Raw genomic sequence first — 20,747 nt, forward strand, 5'->3', positions numbered from 1 at the left:
CAGTCTGCAGACAATAAATAAACATTTTTGCGAAACAATCGTCATCCTTTCGGAGGAAAGCTTTTTTTAATAAAATTTATTGCGTAGATTTCACTCCAGCTTGATGTGATCGCAAATAATTCAGCAACCTCCACACATTGTTTAGGACTGACACCTTTCAAAACCATACAAGCTCGTTTCACACAGCTTACACTCGCGTGAATTATTTAGGTATAGGCGGGCGAAGAGGAAGACTAGACGTTGAACACACTGCTTCTGTTTCCTGTGCCTTTTATATATTCACCGTGATAAGATATGGAATGCAGAGGGGTCGGCAATTCGTGACGCACTATATTGTAAATTTATGTTTTTATTTTTCATTTTTTACGAAGAAATGTCTCTATTCGAAGCCTGCACGTAATAACGAATCCTGTAGTTAGCTTTCTGCTGAATCCTCACTGTCAAAATCCAAAGGCACTCATTATTAAAGTGAGGAGACCCATTTTTATTCCAGCGCATGTTTCGCGCAAAGCGTTTCGCTAGCCAGTGGTCAGCCCGTCTCACTGTACCACACAGTAATAACGTAATAACGCGTCATTATTCATTGGTCTGTGCCCTCACCCCACTCCTCCAGGGCCACGCAACCGTTCGCTTCACTCCACATGGCAGGAGCTCCCCACGTCATGCATGGTGGTGAAACACGGGACAAAAGAACAAGAACAGCAGAGGGTGAACCAAGGAAATAATAGCAAAAGGAAACGCTTTTGCGAAGTGCCATGAAACCAGACGGCAAAGTCCGCAATAACACAGTTTCCGCATCGGCTGCTGCTACCCCGTCGACAATAGCATTAGTCACATAGCGAAGGGCCCGCTTACTATAAACAGTTCCCATTTCAAAAGCTCAGAAGAAAATACAAGAAGACGAAGGCCCAATGTGTGTCCCTCCCCACGGTAGTCGTTAGTAAAAGGCTAAAGGTTATTTCGTACTGGTGCTGAGGCCGACAAAATCTTCCTGTCTCTCATACCTCCCAAGCGTCACAAGTGGCGTGAGAGTGACATGACGAAGCCGCAACTCGCCCACACTCATTGCGCTGAGTCATTCAGTTCCTTTTGATAAAAGGCACTTTGTGTGATGCGGGAGGTTATATTTAGCTCTAGTATTGCCAGATAACGCTGTCGTTGGTGTACGAGCCACATGCCTATATGGAAATCATCCTCAACGCCGGCGACCCGGCGAGCTGCTAAGCTGTTGAACGTATAAAAACCAGTTAATATCTAGCCAACAGCAACGTGCTCCGTAGAATGCACGTGAAAAGTGGAAATACTTTTGGTAGGCAGTCTTCCAAAGAGGCTGAATTCTTGGCCAAGTTCAAGAAAACGGTAAATTCCAAAAACGTATAGCAGAAGTAATAGCAGAAGGCGCACAAAAGTCACCTTTATGCCGCGTTGCTGTAGCTGACACCACGTGGACGAGAACTTTATACGGGTGGAAGGTAATCCCACTGATCTCTACTATGTTTAGTGGTAATCCACCTGAAAATGCCGAGTTGCACTAAATGCTTCATCCCAGCTTCTTTAAGTTAGTTTAAAAGTAAAAAAGCACAATTCTGTGTATTGTAAGTGCGCGCGCGCGCGGATGTGTGTGTGTGTGTGTGTGTGTGTGTGTGTGCGTGTGTGTGTGTGTGTGTGTGTGTGTGTGTGTGTGTGTGTGTGTGTGTGTGTGTGTGTGTGTGTGTGTGTGTGTGTGTGTGTGTGTGTGTGTGTGTGTGTGTGTGTGTGTGTGTGTGTGTGTGTGTGTGTGTGTGTGTGTGTGTGTGTGCATGTGCGAAATGTGTCGTTATACAATGTGTAATCATCGTGTGTGTGTGTGTGTGTGTGTGTGTGTGTGTGTGTGTGTGTGTGTGTGTGTGTGTGGACGTGACATGTGCCAAAGTGTAGTGTCGCGCTAAATTATGGGGCGCTATAACGTAAAATGATTCCAAACTATTTTGATTACAAACTCCTGACGTCAACTTTACGTAACCACCGACGCAAGCATGTGACCCGCAGCGTGTCTGAACAACCCAATCAAACACTCTCCTGTTTATAGGAGGTGTTGTGTGTGTGGTGTGGTGTGTGTGTGTGTGTCCAATCCCAGTTAGGCGAAAACACCCGTGTTCTTAGATTTAGGTGCACGTTAAAGAACCCCAGGTGGTCCAAATTTCCGGAGTCCCCCACTACGGCGTGCCTCATAATCAGATTGTGGTTTTGGCACGTAAAAACCAAATAATTAAAGTTACACGTTTCCCAATGGACGTTGACATGAGTGCCAAAGTGCTAGCCTTAAGAGTTTCGCGCTAATATTATGCGTACCGCAAGCATACTTGGTTTCTGGGCCACGTGTCCTTATACTATCTTATTTTAGACGTCAAACATCTGGCAGCTCTGTTGCCAACCATAACCTAAAGTTTAAAATTAAACATGACAGAAAAAATATGAGCTCACTCCGAGACTAAGCAGCTCAAAATAATATGAAAAGTTTTTAAAAAGCAAGAGAGAGAGATGAGCAGCCTTGTCACAACAAGCAACGCGCCTGCCAGCTGGCTTGTGCAAACGCGTTGCTCCCTCCCTTATCTACATCGTTACTCTAGTTCTTTATGTTTCTCGCTATGTCGGTGCGTGTCCCTTTTTTCGGCGTATGTAGAATGGGCCTTTCAGGCACTTCAAAACTAAAGTGTTCATTATTCATGGAGATGATTTCCAGTCTGCACATGCTGCGGCCCTCGCATGAGAGAGCAGGGGCGCGATCTTGTACGGCGTTCCAAAATGGAACGGAGGCGGTCCGTTCCATCGAGCCGCACACGATTGGTCAATTTCAACCGTGACAATCAAATTGACCAGTCGTGTGCGGCTCGATGGAACGGACCGCCTCCGTTCCATTTTGGAACGCGTACAAGATCGCGCCCCAGGTAAACAATAACTCCATTTTTCAATAAAAAAATATAATATTCAGAAAAACCCGCCTCGCTTCCCGATAATTTCTCATATTATTTGACAGCGCTAGCAACAAATTATACTGAAAAGTTCGCTGTTGCTTTATTTCAGGCATGCTGGTCCTTGAAAATTCACCTGCCCTACCACGCAACATCAGCGCGATTCTTTAGACACTCACGGTTATATTAATCATTACTTTATTAGGTTGTCTGGTATGGTGTGAATCGCTCTGTATTACTAGGTCAATCGTAAACAGCATGAAGATCAGCCGAAAACTTTATATGCACTTACCGCCATCGATTGCTGACACCACAGTTGGTGGTGTCAGCAATTGCACAATTGAGCAAGATCGCTCAATTGTGCCAATATCCATGCATCTGCCTGCAATATTTGTGTTCTGCAAGGTTATCGGAACAAAGTACGCAATACGAAGTTGTTCTGCGCACAACTCTACTTGCAATAACACTCGGCTGGTAGAATCAAACCGGCAAGCTTCCGATCCATTTATCGCAAAACTTGAGCTACGAGCGCAACACGGTTCACCCACCGCTTCATGGCATGTTGAGGTTTGACGGAACCAGTTCAGGGAAAAGCGCAGGCTCATCCGGGAGATTGAAAAGTGTGGGGCTTTTTAATTCGAAGCATTCTTTGCCTCATTCTTGGTACTTTGTGGAAAGTAGGTAGGTAAATAGGTTCCTGTATTGCCTCTCTTCAATAAGAAAACTAAAATAATGTGTAGCCGATGTAGGTGTCGAACCTATGCCGTCGATCACAGTAGCCGGGTGTTCTAACCCTTAGGCCTACGGTTGCGTTTTTTGTTTCTTCTTTCTTTTCTTTATTGCCGCTTTTGAAAACACAAAACGCAGTACAATTGTTAAAACCAGCCAGCCTGTGACCCGCCGCGGTGGCTTAGCAGCTGCGCTGCAAAGCACGAGGTCGCGGGATCAAATGCCGACAGCGGTGGCCACATTTCGATGGGGGCGAAATGCAAAGACGCCCGTGTCCCGTGCATTGGGGGCACGTTAAAGATCCGCTGGTGGTCAAAATTAGACTGCAGTCCCCCACAACGGCGTGCCTCATAATCAAATCATGTTTTGGCACGTAAAACACCAGAATTCAATCCTACGAGTTAGCCTATGTTTGCCGACACAACTTGATTAAAAGCTTTTCAATACAACCAAGTGATTCTTCTCTCGTTCCAAAGCCAGCCAGTTCTTTCAGACACTCGACGTGTGACCCCGTGCCACTTGCCCGTCTTCTGTCCTTGTGACAGCTCGCGCTTTGGTGCGCCATGTTAAAACAGCACGATCTCCGCGACCGGCCCATTTTGCCCAGTATACTTTCCTCGTAGCCGCTTAGGCGGCGTAGAAACTGCGCTATGTTGCACAGACTGCATGGTCGCCCAAGTTAATCAAGTGTTAACATTTTATCGCCAAATGACATCGCCGTTTTAAAATGAGCTCATAGAATAGCCATATGTACGTAATATTGTACAACACGCAGTCACCGATGGCGTCACAATCCGTGCTTCTCCGGAGCACTTACGCTCGTGCGATACCTATGTAGAACCCGGCAATTTACATGTGGTAGCCTCACGTCGAACGGCCTGCGTACAAATCATGCCTTTGCCATCATGCAATCGTCTACAACATGGGGCGCTATAACGTAAAGTGAGTCCTAAACTGTTTTGATTCCAAACTCCTGAAGTCAAATTTAAGTAACCACCGACGCAAGCATCGGGCGGTGACCCGCAACGCTCATTGAACAACCCAATCAAGCACTCTCCTCGTTTATAGGAGGTCACCTTTGTTCGCTTTCAAAACCAATAACATTTTCTACACTCAGCGGTTTTTCTTTATCGAATTGACTGACAAGAGGCGAGGAGCACGCTCTAGTGGAGAGGGTTTCTATGGGGCCGAGCCAGCACAGCGAACAAAGATAACCGCATGAAGAGGGTGGTGCCGGCTTCACCGATTGGTCCGCTTCGCCGTATTTAGCTTGCGGTGGCTGGTGAAAAATCGCGGCGGCGTACAACGCAAGGATAAGAATGCCGCTAAAATGAATCCTCAGCGAGGAATAGTTGGCAGAGCGATGTCGTATGGATGCCAAAAGGGCTCGATAAAGTTTTAGTGCCACGCAAAAAGGTTTATCATGCGCAAATAAAAACATGCTCACCGGCAGGTGCGAGTCGCGAGGGCCTGAGCGATCGGCGAGCAGCCATCTATTCCTTTCGGAACGGGGCAGTCTGTGACTATTCCGAAAAATTTTCAGTTTTCGTTCGGCATATTATTGCATTTTTTTTCGCGTACACGTCACTTTGACGTGGTGAGTTTTCACAGTTTTGTGAGGTCGCGTGACAGACAGGCGAAGTGGGCGTAGCCAGAAAACATTGGAGCAATAGCAGAGGGCTAATGGTGAAAAGGCATCGAATCAGGAATGATTATTTTCGTTTTGTATGGTTTAATCATGCATAATCAGTGTGTACATGGTATATCAGATGGGGAGCTATCGCGGTTTTCGTGACGTCACGTGACAGACAGGCGGAAGTTGGGAGTGGCCCGAAAATGTTTTTACCAATCATGGAGGCTGATTGCAGAAATAGGAATCAGAGCAGTTTGGAATCATTTTACGTTATAGCGCCCATGGTTGTCATCAGGCTGCTGTCGTCATACACACGTACGCTCGCGACCCACACACGTAACTATTCAATTTATGGCAGCACATTGGTCCATCTTGTATTGTTTCGCGGAACCCCAAACAATGCTGGATAGCTAAGCACTGCAAAATTATTTGCATAACATCAATTCCCATAGTGCGTGGGATCTTCACAATTTTTTTAGTCTAGGCAACAGTGTTTACGTAAAGTAGACGCGATCGGCGGAAGAAGTGTATTTTTGTAACAACAGCAGCTTATTTGGGCAAGTTGGTTCATACTGAATAACGTAGGTACAGTTGAAAGTCAGCGTTCTTTCCTGCCTCTGTTTCCTTCCAAGAATTGTTGCGCTTACCTACGTTATTCTGTATTTTTGTAAAGTTTATGCAAGATTATTTTATTCCATTAAACTGTACATATCCCTCACTCTACCACTCCAAAATTCAAGACACCGAGGCATTTTCCAACGGGCGCAACCCATCTCGATGTCAATGTTAATGGGAGGATCTTCCCGAGAATCAGTAACGCGGAAGAATGGCGCGCAGAAGAAAGCCTTTTAAAGCCAATTAAAACCAGACTTTTTTTTGAAGTCTTCCGGATTTCCTGACCGTGGCTGCTGCTGCTGTTTTGCCGAATACATTGATCCATGAAACATTTTTTTCGGATCCCGCGCACTGTGGTAATCCATGTAAGCGAAGTTTTCTGTGCTGTTTGCGATGATTCAACACAATCAGCGGTGTTGTTTGCCGCGAATGTTTAAGTTCTTCAGCGTTTAGGGCAATGCGGGAGTGGTGAGTTGGTTATGAACGTTACCTTGCATGGACCGCTTCTGTTTGTATGCGTAGCACACAGAACGCACATCGAGACGTGTTAGCTTGAGGCGTTGTTTTTCGCCATTGTTCATAGCTGGCGGGAAGGTTAGCACTGTTATTGCCTTAGACGGCGCATCGCATCGTACCAGAAGTGCTAAATTTTATTTAAACTATGGGGCTTTACATGCCAAACCCACAATCTCAATCTCCGTGCTTAACATAAAAAACTCCAATACAGTGTGAGACTGCGCTTTGGAATCAGGTGCTCTGTTAAACTTAACTGTAAAAATGTGAAACTCTGTGAAGTACCCAAAGCCACTAATGTATCAGCACATTGTCCTTATCTGCAAAAATAGGGTGATTGCACAAGTGCCGCGTCGTGTGCAACGCGACATATCGTCTTATGATGCGATAGTTGTGTCTATCCTGCGCATATTAAATCATGAACCAAAGCCTGCAGAATGATTCTTGCGCAGAGATAGCGCTATGTAGCCGGCAGGTTGTGTCAATATTTACCTTTTGATTTCATATTGGGAAACGTTCCTTTCGGGCCGCAACGTTCAACATGTGGTATCAGGTGGAATAGGTCTCTCTGCATAATTAGCTTACAAATCTCAGTGTGTCGAACGTAGAATCTTTGCAATGCTGAGTTCGCTGCCTGAAAGTTGCGATTTAACAGCGGGAAGCGTAACACAAGCCTCTAGTAGAGATTTTGTTAAGCTGGAACAAGTACTCAGTGGCAAATAGTTCAGCAAACGAAGTAAATTACCCTGTAATTTATTTTTCACTCACACAGCGATTTATTGCTCTTTATATGGATGTGATTTCGGTGGCCAAAATAAATATGAATGAGTTCTAATTGTTCTTGATGTCGAACGGGTGCTTGGGCTTTGTCTTGTCAAAGTCGTTATGATAACTATATTTTGCTGTTTTTTACCTAACAAGCTTTTCATGAGTTCCTAATAACGTAACACTCTTATTGAATGATAATAAAATTGTGTTGAGTTTACGGACATGACGTTTGTCACTTTATTACAATTTTCTTTTACTGGGACACCACTTGAAATCTTGAAATAAGGCTTTCCGTCTCTGTCTGTTTGTCCGCGCTTACTTTTGCGCTGTTGTCGTCATGCCACCATTCGTAGTCATCAAATTCATTGCATTCAGTGCCTATTTTCCTTTGCACACAAGATATAATGAAGTTTGTCTATGCCGCGTTGTGGACAATAGTTGCCAGGTATCAGTTAAAAAGTTCCAGGAAGCACTGTGTGCTTAACGAGACGTACTTTCTCAGCTTCCTTTTGCGTGATGACTACGTATTTGGCCTAAATGAACAGCCATATTTTGCGTCGTTACATCGCAATTTTTTTCAAGCGATTCTGTTCCCGCAGTAAAGACAAGCGGAGCAAAACAACCGTGCTGTAGGAAAGTCCTCATCCGTGTGAATCTCAATAGTGTGAACTTCTTCAAGTAGTTTTCATCTAGGGTACCAACACCTTACTGACAACGTTACGCAAGACTGGCAGACTGGCAGTTAAATACAGACAATTTCACTTGCCTACAGTCCACGGAACATTCCTTAACCTATGCTTCATTGTGGTTTCTGAATCAGTATGTCTACTCATAAAAAATACACGCTATGTTCAGTCGCGGAAAAACATAACGGGCATTTAGGGTGCTGCTGCTGCGTGGTCACTCGAGTGGGACATGCTATTGCCATAAATTAGAGATATTTTTGCAGCCCTCTTTGACGAACTGCATCTCTCTCAAGAACAGTTGCTTCGGACCGCCGAGCAAGCTGAAAGTCTTAGAGACCGTTTGCATTGTTCGCGTTCCACAAACGCTCGAAAAACAATTGCGCCCAGTTTGACAAGGGTTCTGGATTTCAAAGGCGCCTAAAGCCGCTGACGGTGTGGACGATAATCCAGCATGGCGAAAAGCCGCAAGAAGTAGCCGTTGTGAGATGTGTCAGTCCCACGAATAGGGAAGATGAAGCTCGTCGATCGCTACCGAGGAAAGCAGGTGCGAGTGCTGGCACCACTGCGCAGCGTGGTTGTGTCGAGATGGCCAAGCAAGTACTGGGAATATATTGAGCTTCTAAGTGTAATGACAAGAGAAATTAGGAAAAAGAAGCAACATGCTTGTTGGAAAGGAAAAAGTAAAACAAACACTCTGGTGGAACAGGTAGATACGGGAAGAGATCGACGAACGACAGAAAGCATCACGAGAGCTTAGGCAGGCAAGGAAAATGCACAGTTGACGCAGGTAGAAACAGACAGAAAAAGGGAAATATACCGGGCGAAAAAAAAGCTATGCTTCCAGTACTGGTTCAAGCAAAGATTAAAGGTGAAAGTGAGTGTTGGTTGCCGGAAATACGTGAGAAAATTAAGGCCGTACCTAGTATATTCTGGAACCAGATTATCGTATTAGACAGGAAGTCGGGAACAAAACAACATCATATCCTAGACGAAGGTGGAAACCAAACTGGAAGGGGATGCGGCATTAAATTACATTCGAAAATTAACAGCCGAATCATTTCAAGGAAATGGCGTGGTGCTTTCTTAGGAAAAAAAAGAGCTTGAACGAGAAACAGACAGAAAAGGAGCCTGTGTTGAGAAATTTCAACTGTAATTTTTCTGAAGAGAAAATTCGTAAACGCACAGCCACAAGTTAAAACAAGATTCCCGTTAGGCTGATCAATGAGCTAGGAACAGAGTATGGAAGCTCTGTTGAAAGCCGTAGAAAAAAGCTTACAAGATAGGAGTATACCAGCCACTTGGCGAGAAAGCAGAATGAATTTAATTTGTAAAGGTAAGAGAGAAAAGATAGAATTCACTCATATAGTCCCTTAACCGTTGCATAGGTAATATACAGGCTAGCGATGCGGGCGATTAAATTAAATCTGCATGTATTCGTACAAGAAAATCGCATATTGTGAGAATGTCAGAATGGTTTCAGAATCTGTACGCGTCTGGATGATAACGTATTTGTTCTCACTCAGTGTAATGAAATATCCAGTTAAGGAACGAGACCGCCATATATGTGGCTTTTTTTTAGACATTATCGAAGCGTATGACAACCTAAACCACAACATATTGTGGGATATTCTGGAATGGGAAAGCTTAGGCTACGTACGAATGTATACAGCTTTAGAGAGAGATTTACCGAGAAAATACCGTTTGTGTTGAATTGGAAGAAATGAGGAGCGACGAGAAAGTTGATATCAACAAGGGACGGATACAACGCTGCCCTCTATCGCCGCTGCTGTTTATGATGCACATGGTAAGGATAGAAAGGGCACTAGAATGAATCAATATCGCGTTTAACCTCTCATACAAACATGCGGGCGCAAAGGTCGAGCAGCAGCTTCCAGGTTTACTTTATGCGTACGACAGTGCGTTGCTTGCTAACAAGCAAAGTGGTATGCAATCTCTGGCTGATATCTCTGGACAAGAAGGTGATAATTTAGGATTCAAATATAGTGCTAAGAAATCAGGTTTTATGGTATTCAATGAAAGCAGTGAACAGACAGTGTTATTACAGGGCCAGGAAATACCTCGAGTAAAAGAATAAAAATACCTCGGTGTAATTGTAAACGAAGGTGATAGATTCTGGAGACAAAGGAAAAAACAATAATAGTAAAAGGTGAGAGAAATGTACCCATAATGAAACGCAGAGTGTTATAGGGATACAATAGGTACGAGGTGCTCCGGGGTATGTGGAAATCTGTAATGATTCCAGGGCTCACATTTTGAAATGCGGTTGTTTGCTTGAAGTCAGGGTTATAATCGGGACTTCATTGCAACCAAAGGTCAGTGGGACGCCTCGCATTGGGCGCTCAGGGGAAGACTACTAATGAAGCTGTGCAGGGTGATATGGGCTGGTCAAGTTTTGAAGTGAATGTAACACATAGCAAAATTGATTTTCAGGAACGACTGACGAATATGGAAGAAAGTAAATGTGTTGCGAGAGTGCTCAGATATTTGTTCAGGAAAAACATTGACTTGCAGTTGAGGAAAAGGACTAGGAAGCTTGCCAGAAAGTATACGACCGGTATGGTCAGCGACATGGCAACAAGGAACGTTAAACGCAAATTGAAAGAGGCTGAGAGAATGTCATGGGTGTTTGCATTGGAAGAACAAACTGCTAGGAGTAACTACCTCAAAAGAAAAAACGAAATCACGAAAGAAACAATTTATGCTAACTCAAAGGGGAGCTCCTTACTTTTGATCAGGATGCCTTAGAACGCGCAGTTTTAAACCTTTAACTGGCCGCTCAACAACATTGTTGACCTAAAATAACTATCTGCAAGAACTAGACAAATCCAAAAATTAGTCTGTGCCTTTCAATGTACCTTTATTTATCTGTCTGCTCAACACTGGTCCTCAATAAAATGTCGAGCGTGAACAGCAGCAGATGTTGTTGTTGCCTCAAAACATGGTGTGTTGATCACAATACCTGAATGACTCATCGTTATCTTCTTAGCGCATGTGAGGGTCATTTCTCGCCAATGCATTTCCCGCCTTTTTAAGCAGGCTCTTATTTCTTAAGTTCATAAAGGTACATCTGAAGAGCACACATTAACCTTGTCAAAGCAAGTGTCAGTGACCAGTTTTGGGCCATATATTTAGCTGTCACCACCTGGTAAACAATAATTTTGTTCTACGGTATCTCGCTTAGTTTTATTGCGATAGCAATTATATGGACACTCAAAAGCAGATTTCTGCCGTCGGCGTCGCCATCGCCGTCGCCGTCGCCGTGAGGTTCCGTATGACGTCATTTGGAGATGAAATCGTCGCCGCGCGCCGCTGAACGCTGTATGTGCGAATGAAAGGGCGCGAGGGGCGCGTCTTTCACGGGGAGTGAACGCACGGCGGAGAACTAACGCACGTTCTGCGCCGTGCTCGCTTAAGGGCTGCAGAAGTAGGCGTCTCTTTTCTCCTTTACAATCACCATATATGTAGAGCAAACGCGCCTTCTTCCGACGCTCGAGAGGCCGTGGGGGAGGGGGGGGAGGGAAGGGAGGCGACGTTTAGCTGCGGCACCAAGTGCCTATTTATATCAGAGGCTCCGGCAAGAGTCACCAACGCCGCACGCATTTTGAGCGAACGCGGGCAAAACGCCGATGGCGTCGACAACAGTTCTGCCTGTTGCCGATGCTGCTGCATGTCCAAGTTTATACAGCTGATAAAGCTAATATCATTACTCCGTATAGCTCTCTACAAGTTTGCTATCGCAATTGATGCTTCGCCTTTCAGGTGAAACTGCGACAACTTTTTAGACAAACCGTTTAATATCTCAATTGGTATGTATTTGAGCAAAGTAAAGAAGAACTAAAGCAATTTTACCATTCTAGGTCAAGTCTTTCTTATCTTGCCAGTTAAGGGGTTAAAGGGTTAAAGCCAGGTACACCATGGATGAAGGCACATCTGTTTGCCGCGGTAAAGCTAGTGAAAGGATGGAAAATGTTTTATTAGAATGTGAAGATATTTACCCAGATGCCGGATTAGGCTGCTTTGGCCTTCTTGAAGCCCTTGGGTTCAGGGATAGCAGGAGGAAAGTAAACGTGTCCACAATAGAGATTAGTAAGAGGGGATCGGAGGTTTGGTGGCAGAAAAGTAGGCAGACCACAAACAACGGAGGCGTACAACAGGGTTCCCAGTAATGGTTCAAAAAGTTTGATGCTTGGAATTTTTTGTGTTTGTGTGTATTCTCAAATATATAGGCAGGGCATTAGGCAAAATAAGAACAAGAACTTGGTGGTGCAACACACCACCCCGTTTTAAAGGGGATGCTCATAGCATCTATCCATACATCCACTAAGACAGGTGCATTATTACAGCATGTGCGGTATTTTGCCAATCGGCTGATAGTGAGGAACCATCATGACATTGTTGCTTACATAATAGACGGTAATCAAGAAACACCCAATTTAACAAAAATCCCTCAGCCGTTACCAGACATTTTTTTCAGTTCTTTTTTTTTTTTTGCAGCACATAGAATCAGTGCTGTGTCATATGGCCAACTTTGTCTAGCATTCAACTTCAGCTAATTTGCTCATCAGGCAGGCATTCGGTGCCAGAACTATAGTGTATTTTAACTAGTTTTACCTAATGATTAGCGGCACTAGCGTACAATGTGCGTTTATAAAATGTAAGAGGAACATTGTCAAATTTTATTAACCTTATCCTGGGCCCGAATGCCAGAAAGCAACGGGCCACACACCCATTGACTGCTCAGGTTCTTGAGTATTTCCCGTTGACAGCTTTTGTGGGCGAGCACATGAATGGAACAATCCACCACCCCCGACCGAAATGCCCCCACGCACTAGTTTTCTTGGCTGGCGACAAGTCACGGCAATGCAGAGCTCAGGCGAAGGAAATGCGGGCGGCGGTATACAAATGCAGAAGCCACCTGTTTTCTGCGACACATCAGTCAGTCGAGAAAACTAGCAGTTTCTTTTTGTTCATTTTTTCACGAACGCCATTGCGGAAGGCCATAATTTTAGTTTCTGTTCTGTGCTTTCTGACAGCTCATACTTGTGAATTCCGCCTTTCCAGAGCTTTCCTAACGAGCTTTTCTTGCAGAAACTCCTGACCTTAGATGCATGAGAAAACTTGCTAACGTCATTAAAGCTTTTGCAAATGAAATCTCGTGAAGCGTTTTATTTCCCCGATTAGGCGGTAAGAAATTTTCAATTGGAACTTTTGTTCATGCCTGAAAATTGTGTGTACAGAACCTCTGCGCTTTATGTAAACTCGAGCTCACCGCTTCATTACATGATCATAATGCCAACAAGTGTTGCTTGCATTACTTTGCTTTAATATGCATGAAGCTAAGCGATATACACTTCTACTGTGATGCTCCACTGTTATTTTACTTGCATCAGTAAACACGAGAAAAAAGCTGACATCATACGGAACCTTAATAAACGTGTGTTATTCCTTAAATCTTACAGGTAAACGTCTTTCGGCTAACTTCTAATTGCTTCGAAACACTGCCGAAGAGACAACTTTACTGCACGCTGAGCTAGCTGCCCTGCTGGTCAACAAGTGCAAGAATAGACTCCTCAAGCGAGAGACTGGACCAATAGAACCCTTGACAGGACTGGGACTTGATGATTCCTTAGAAACCGTACACCGCGTCGACTGCGTTGATATATTGACCTAGCTGCTAGAAAACGGCCCCTCGGGCCGGCCATGGATTGTCGCGCGCAAGCACATCTGTCTTCCTAGTAGCCGACGCGCTACCCCGTCCCCATATTTTCACAGCCATTCAAGACTCCGCGCTGTTCTTCGTTACCTCCCCCTCTACGACCTTGCTCATTTTCTTTGTTTTTGGCGGTAAAGAATGTCTCCACTCTGCAGAGATTAATGCACGTGCTGGTCCTTCATGACGACGTGCGAGTCCACTGGGCAAAAACTTTGCTCATAAAGAGTGTTGCTAGGGTCCTTCCGACTTCATTCGACGGGACACTAGTATAAGAAGTGCATTTTTGAATACACCGAGTCAATGGTAACAATGTCCGCACCCGTGCAAGCCCTTGTCTGTTTGCTGCTCGTGGGACTCTCAGGGGTATCCTATGGTCAAGAATGCCTTAAGCCACAAAGTAAGGGTTTCTTTTTCATTGTCGAGAAATGCGTATTTTTTTTCACACTAGTTCTTTGATTCTTCGTAAGTAAATCTCTATACCATTTCAAAAGAGACGTAGTAACCTACCTTATCGCTATGCAATGTCCTGCTACGCAAAAAGAGGTGAATAATCTGGCTTGATTTCGAGAGTACTTTCAACGGACCCTTCTATACGTATTCTAATTGTGTATAATGTGCGCTTTAAGCTGCAATTAAAACCAGTGGCCGTTTAGCTTTGTTTACTTCATGAAAGGTGTACGTAGACCGGACAAGTGACGCACGGTGATTTCTATGGGCATTAGTTTCCACGGCCATTCAACGCGCACCTGAATAATGGGCACAATAGTTGCATAGTGTCGTTGTGAAAGCAAAGAAACTTCAAAAGCGCCATCCTGATGGTTTGCAGAGCGACAAAATAATTAAAATTTTTTTGCCAAGTTAAGTGTGCTATTGTGACGCTTGTTTAAGTGAGAAGGCACCCTTCAATCTCACCACACCCACACTGCTTCATCATCTGACGAGAGCATACCCAGCAACTTTACTAAGCAAGACTTCAGCACTGGCACAACTTCATCAGGGCAAAGTACCACCTTCTTCCTTTCTTGAGCCGGTCATGCCGCTTGAAGCATCGTTCAGGGCTCCTACGTAACCACTAACGTGTCTCGAATGCGCATTCCGGAATTGTTTGCGATTCATTGCAGTAAAAAAACTGCATCAATAAAGCTCTCCCTCATAACAGGCACAGAAGTGCCAATTGCATAGACTCTCCTGTGTGACATGACGACGACTAGGACAGAGTGAATGCTACAGGTTGGTTTCTGCTCCATTTCTTCACAGAACCACACGCGCGCACACACACACACAAACACTCGCCTTCGTAAAAGTGTGCCATTTAGATTATCAGCCAGCTGAATCTTGTAGTCGCGGTCAGTCATTTGTTCTGGGTACCCTCAGAGCTAAGGCATTTTCTGCAAGCTAAAAAGTTGAAATTTTTTCAGCTTTTGTGTCACGGAGGAAAAAGCACAATTCTCCAAAATCGCGAGTGCAAAAAGGTACCATAATTGTTGTACCAATGTACCATATTTTTGGGGCCTCCGAAGTTCAATTAACGGCGATAAAGGCGTATATTTTTTGGACAGTCTTTGTTTCTACTACCAGCAGATACCTCAGCCGAGATGTTCTCGAGTCGACGTTCTAACATTGGAACGTGCGATCGCAATTTGCGTTGTTCCGCAAAAAAGCTGACTGGGACAAAATAGAGTACATGGGCACATTACAAGACTTTGCTAAGAATAGCTGCTGTGTAGAACAAAAAAAAACGTTTCGTGGATTTGTCGCAAATACTTGTGTTATAGTGTCATTTGCAATGAATACAAACATAAGTCAAATCTGAATCATCGATTTCGGTTACTTGCCCTCGCTACAAGAAAACGTTTCATGCCCTCCATTAGATCAAAAAGGGTTGTAGCCTCACGTACGTGGCCTCTTCGGTTCGCATATTCTCAACTTTCCTCTGTACCTCCACAGAAAGCTGAGGGAAGTGCCATCCGTTACTCGACACACTTCTCAGCTATTCCTGTGATCAGGCAAGACGGAAGACAACTAATAAAAAGCAAGGCAGTTTGACTAGAACGCCTGCCTCTAGCCGTTCAGCTATTTGGTATGTCATGGAGCGAAAACACTACTTTTCGGAACTTTTTCCTTTTAGTTTCTTCACTTGAAGCAGCATGGTCTTACAGCAAGCGCACGCAAGTGACTCCCGCTCTCGCAACATCTCGATGAGCTACGTGCACAAATGTGAATATCTTGAAGGGTAGACAGGAAAGAGCAAAGCAAGGTGCGGGGCGCTGATGCGCTATTGAGCTATTGCAACAAGCAAAGTACTTTCTCTCCGTTAAAACATGCGCAGTGAGTGGAATGAGCTCACTATCACTACCATCAAGTGGGCGCACGGGAACATTTTATGAATAAGAAAACAATCCGGACTACTTTCAAAACGTGCCCCCCATCCACGTGTGCGCTTAAAAGTGGGCACTGAAATAGTCTACAAACAAAACCATACCCCAGGAACCACAAGAACGGTCACGTAAGTGCAGCGTCTACCTCAGTGTATAAGAGCGGTGCTTTCCTACCCTTCCAAAAATTTGAGGCAGCGCTTTAAGCTGCAAGAGACATCCAAATGATTGCTGACATAAACGGCAGCAATTTCCTCTCAAACAGCTCTTCTAATGCCGACGAAGTGTTCTTCGAAATAAATTCAATAATATCTACGCTTACCACTACTTTCATGGCAACTCGCCTATCTACTAGTCAAAAGCGCAAGCAGCGCAAGACTCTAGATGGAGGTTTGGAGTTTAGAGCGGCTCCAAGGTTTAGGATGGTCGACATTGCCTTCCCGCAGAAACTGTAACTGTTGAGGAGAAAGACCTCCTCCGTGAGTGTCTTAGTGATGTCAATATGCTTAGAAGGTGCTGAATATCATCAACCGCCCAATGCACTGGGACTTCTCAATGGGTGCTGGGTAAACACGGTGGATTGTAACACACTCCTTTTTTTTCTTTGTCTGGTTTCATTGTCTTTGTCTGGCTTCAATCATCGGCTTTGTTGACCTCTCTTCGTAGCGTTAAGCGATCGAACACCAGCTTGTCCCCGTTTGACGTGTGGCACCTTTAGGCCATCAAACGTCGGAAGTAGACGATCGGGCGAAGAAAGCACCGGGATGCCGCAACGTTTGAACAGCCTGTGGTTAACACCGTCCTCTGCCTCCTCGAGCCAATTAGATAACTGCAATCCGCCCCCCTCCCCCCTATTGCCCATCGCATTCTCCCAGCAGGCGTCCATGCAGCCAGCCAATTTAAGTGTTTCAAAGTTCCAAGCAATAAAGGTGGGAAGGAATGTCTAGAGAAACATTGCTTGCTAAATTTCCTGAAAGTGCTTATCCTAATTTAAATAGTGAACCAAAAACATTTTTTCACGCTCCGTTGCTTTTTGAAACGTAGTTTATTTCTCGGGCCATGCTGTAAACGGGATTTGTAGTTTTCCCAGTCGACGGATTACTGCGCTACAGAAGCTGCTGTGCAGACGTAATTAAACACTTCCGAAGTTACCAATGAATAATTCCCTCACATTTAGGAGAATAAGAGATAACATAAATCAGTGACCAATTTCTCACGTTACGAAGAGAAAAGTATACAGTAACAACTGTCATCATTAACCTGATAATTTTCAGGTGAAGAAGTCATGAAGAAGGCTGGCCAGATTGCAGCGGAACTCATGAAACAATGCGTTCATCTGCTGGACAAGCACCCGATGCCCCTCAGCATGATTGCCGATGTGAGTACGGCTGCAACGCAATAATCCTTCACGGCAAGGTCATTTCCCAAATCAAGGTGGCGAAACCTTCTCAAGAGAAAACAGCACTGCAAAGTCAAACCTATGAGACCGTTTAACTTCAAAAAAAGCCCATGCAGAACATAAGTAGCATTTCCTATCGTTGCGGCCAACCGCGAAATTTTGCACGCACATTAGAGTTACGACATATGCTGGGAGTTCTTTTAGAAGGTTCAAAATGTTTAAGAATTGTCTATGACAGATAGCACAATTCTAGCTCTCGATCTAAGTTACTCGATTAGGCGGCCCCTACTTCTACGAGAAAGAAAAAAAAAACGCAATAAATAATTACTATAATTACCCTAATATTTCTTATTTATTTATTTACGGCACATATTTAAGCCTATGAATTATAGCCGGTTAGTTCGCATGGCGCATCCACTTGGAACCAATTCTCTGAACTGCACCATTTTCGAAATATTACTTTTCTAAGTGTCCGAAGAAATGTATTGGCGTTCCATTGGCATGTCCGCCTCGTTGGGTGGACCAGCTCATGGACTAGAATTGTGCTACCTGCCAAAGGCAATTTAAAAAATGAAAGCGTTCATTGAAACGCTCAGTGTACATGGGCAACGCTGTAGAGCCACTTACACCCATTGTGTACCGTGTCTACTGCAGAACGCTTTCTCGAACCCATTTAGAATGCTTTTGTCTACTACTTACTGTCACCCAATGCCAGTCAGTTTCTCTGCTCGTGACAGCCAATTCGCATTAACTTTATATTGTGAGGTTGAACGTCCCAAACCAAGACACTTGCATAGAGAACCGCCATAGTTGAGGGCTCTGCATTACTTTTGGCCACCATTAATTTTTACATTAGATCACCTAAAGCACCGTATACGAGCGTTCTTGCATTCCACCCGCGTCGATATGAGGCTGCTGTGAACCGAAATTAAACCTGCGATCTCGTTCTCAAGAGCTAATTCACACTATGGAATGATATTTGCAGTGTCAAATCAGGGACCGTTTTACACTCGGCCTCACATTACGCGAGATTTAACATATGTGGTGAATGCCACCAAATTTATCAGTGTATTGCTTTCTCCCAGGCCATGAAGACACTCTGTGTTGACTACGCTGGCTGCCATGACAAGCATGAAGCCATGGCTAGCGTAAGTATGGGTCTTAGACAACAAGCTGAGTTTTCTGTGAAATGTCAAAATAAAAGAACCTAATACATTACATCGTTTGTAGGACTGTGGTCCCGTATTACATCGCGAATTTTTTTACGCATTCAATATATTTATCTAGGAGCGATGCGTACCCCTATAGTTCGCCAGTAATGTATAGAAATATATATCTTGAAACGGGAATAGCTCAACATGTTGCTGCTTAATTTTATGTGTATGTCTTCTGTTCGAATTTTCGTTGTTCGAAACGTTGTAACATACAGTGTTCGGGCTAGCACATGCAACCTAGCTTCGACCTAAGTGGCTATATTTTTAGGCCTTTAAACATAAAATCAAGTAGCACGCCGTAGTCATCTACATCATGCGTTTAGGTAAAACGCGGCACAAAGCCAATGAGCGCAAAGTTAGAAATACTTAGTTTGCGAGTCCTCCGCTTATGTATAAAATGAACCTCTCTTGAAATGCTTGCTAATTGACTTTGCCATTTTTGCTTTTTTTATATTTGATACGTGCAGAAGCCGGAAGAATATCGAAAGCTCCTGATTACCTGCGGTCACCCACACCTCGTAAATTTCTTCGTAAGTGTGACGCTGAAAAGAGCATCGTTTCCATACCCATAGAAATATTTTGAAACAGAAATGCAACTTCCAAATTTTTCCCTGTTAAAGTATGCTTCTTCGTATTCAATTTCTATTTCTCTTCCCCAGAAAAAGCAGTCGGAATTCAAGCATGATCCGGAAGTTGTCGCGACGGAGATCGGAGTAAGTTCTGGTACATTTTGCCTTTAGTACAGAAAAATTTATTTTCATAAAAAATTATTTTTGAAGAGCCACGGCATCCACCACTGGTGGCCATACAACGCCACCAAATAGTCCTAAGATAGCTACTTTGAAGTGTAATATATTTTTTATTATTGTTGGAATGAGGCAACTGCTCACCTAAGCGAAGATTCCTTCGTTTGTTCAATACTAAAATTTTACTCTGTCTATCATCCTTTTTTTTTACCCGATAAAACTGGCCATGGTGTTTAGCAAACTTTGTTCATGAAAGTTGTAGTAATGTTTAACGCAAATCTGAAATATATTTGCAGACCTGCATTATGGACCACATTCCTCTGACCAAAGAGATGGGTATAGCAACTGCCTACTGGATCCTCAAGATCATGGGCGCACACGAGTGAAGAACTTCAGCCATGTTTTAGACCAAAGCACAAGGCGTGCAAGAACAGAAAATAATAAAAGGAAACCTCCGCGTCGAGACCCAAATAAAAGTTCATTAATTCTAATCATTCCTAGGATCTCAATACCGAGTAGTCAAGGATAACAAGCCTAAAACCTTCCCCCTCCATAAAAACAAAGTATTTTGCGGTAACTACTCTTTTTTTATAGTTTTACCTCTACTGTTGACATCGTAGGTCCACTGTATAGCTGTCGAGGCAAAAAAGACTCAACGCAGGATATACAAGAAGAGGACAAAAACTTGTGCTTTAAGTCCGATACCTAGTCCTAACAAGAAAGTTTTTTGGCATCCCGACAGAAATTGCAGATGTTGCAGCAATGTAAGCTTTACTCTGAATGCAGCATCATCGATCACACCACAAAAGCTTCTGGCGCTGCAGTGAAACTTCACTGTGCAACAAAAGCTGTGCATCACAAAAGCGAACATTTCAAATCACATTTTTGTTTCCGATGAGATGACACTGCATCACGACTCTACAGAAAGTGCCTCTAAATACGGAGTTGTACCATCGAACGTGTTAGCCTGACGCTAGATAAGAGACTTGGTACTTCAACGGCTGCAACTGTTTCTGGAACCAATGTGTACAGGCTCCAATTTGGTTCACGGTGATAGGCTCCAGAAAAACAGGTATCAATTGGTCTACGGAAGTGACTGTGTCACGGCCATTCTTGACCAGTGTCTGAAATCACCTGAAATCGCGATGTGTGGCTCAGTCTATGGCGTTTCAAGCGCACGATGAGCAGGGTCAACACGGAACAATATGTGTGTGCTCTCCCAGAGACTGCTCTTGCGGAATGGGGTTTGTGCCGGTGTGCTCGCGTAATGGTGCCACGGATTTGGCAGAAGACGTGACCTAAGGCACCTAATTATGTGGAACGGGTGTAAGGAAGACGTAACGGTGGCCGACGTGGGTTGCCATTGTCCTTTCATTTATTTGGG

At 44.1% G+C, this 20,747-nt stretch overlaps 1 protein-coding gene across 1 annotated transcript; it reads left to right on the forward strand.

Moving 5' to 3' along the window:
- The first annotated feature begins 13,873 nt into the window (after positions 1 to 13,873).
- LOC119444074 (uncharacterized) lies at positions 13,874 to 19,857 on the forward strand. Its single transcript, XM_049665048.1, has 6 exons — positions 13,874 to 14,026; positions 17,279 to 17,382; positions 18,489 to 18,551; positions 19,085 to 19,147; positions 19,277 to 19,330; positions 19,660 to 19,857. Exons 1-6 carry the CDS (start codon positions 13,930 to 13,932, stop codon positions 19,747 to 19,749), a joined length of 471 nt encoding a protein of 156 aa, XP_049521005.1. The 5' UTR covers positions 13,874 to 13,929; the 3' UTR covers positions 19,750 to 19,857.
- The last annotated feature ends 890 nt before the right edge of the window (positions 19,858 to 20,747 follow it).

Source organism: Dermacentor silvarum, chromosome 3, assembly GCF_013339745.2.
Source record: "Dermacentor silvarum isolate Dsil-2018 chromosome 3, BIME_Dsil_1.4, whole genome shotgun sequence".
In the NCBI taxonomy this organism is placed as follows: Eukaryota; Metazoa; Arthropoda; class Arachnida; order Ixodida; family Ixodidae; genus Dermacentor; species Dermacentor silvarum.

Excerpts from the sequence above, each read along its gene's own strand:
- LOC119444074 (XM_049665048.1), top strand. The coding sequence starts at position 13,930 with ATGGTAACAATGTCCGCACCCGTGCAAGCCCTTGTCTGTTTGCTGCTC. Across the intron at positions 18,552-19,084 it reads AGCATGAAGCCATGGCTAGC|AAGCCGGAAGAATATCGAAA; the intron begins GTAAGTATGGGT and ends TGATACGTGCAG. Across the intron at positions 19,331-19,659 it reads TTGTCGCGACGGAGATCGGA|ACCTGCATTATGGACCACAT; the intron begins GTAAGTTCTGGT and ends ATATATTTGCAG.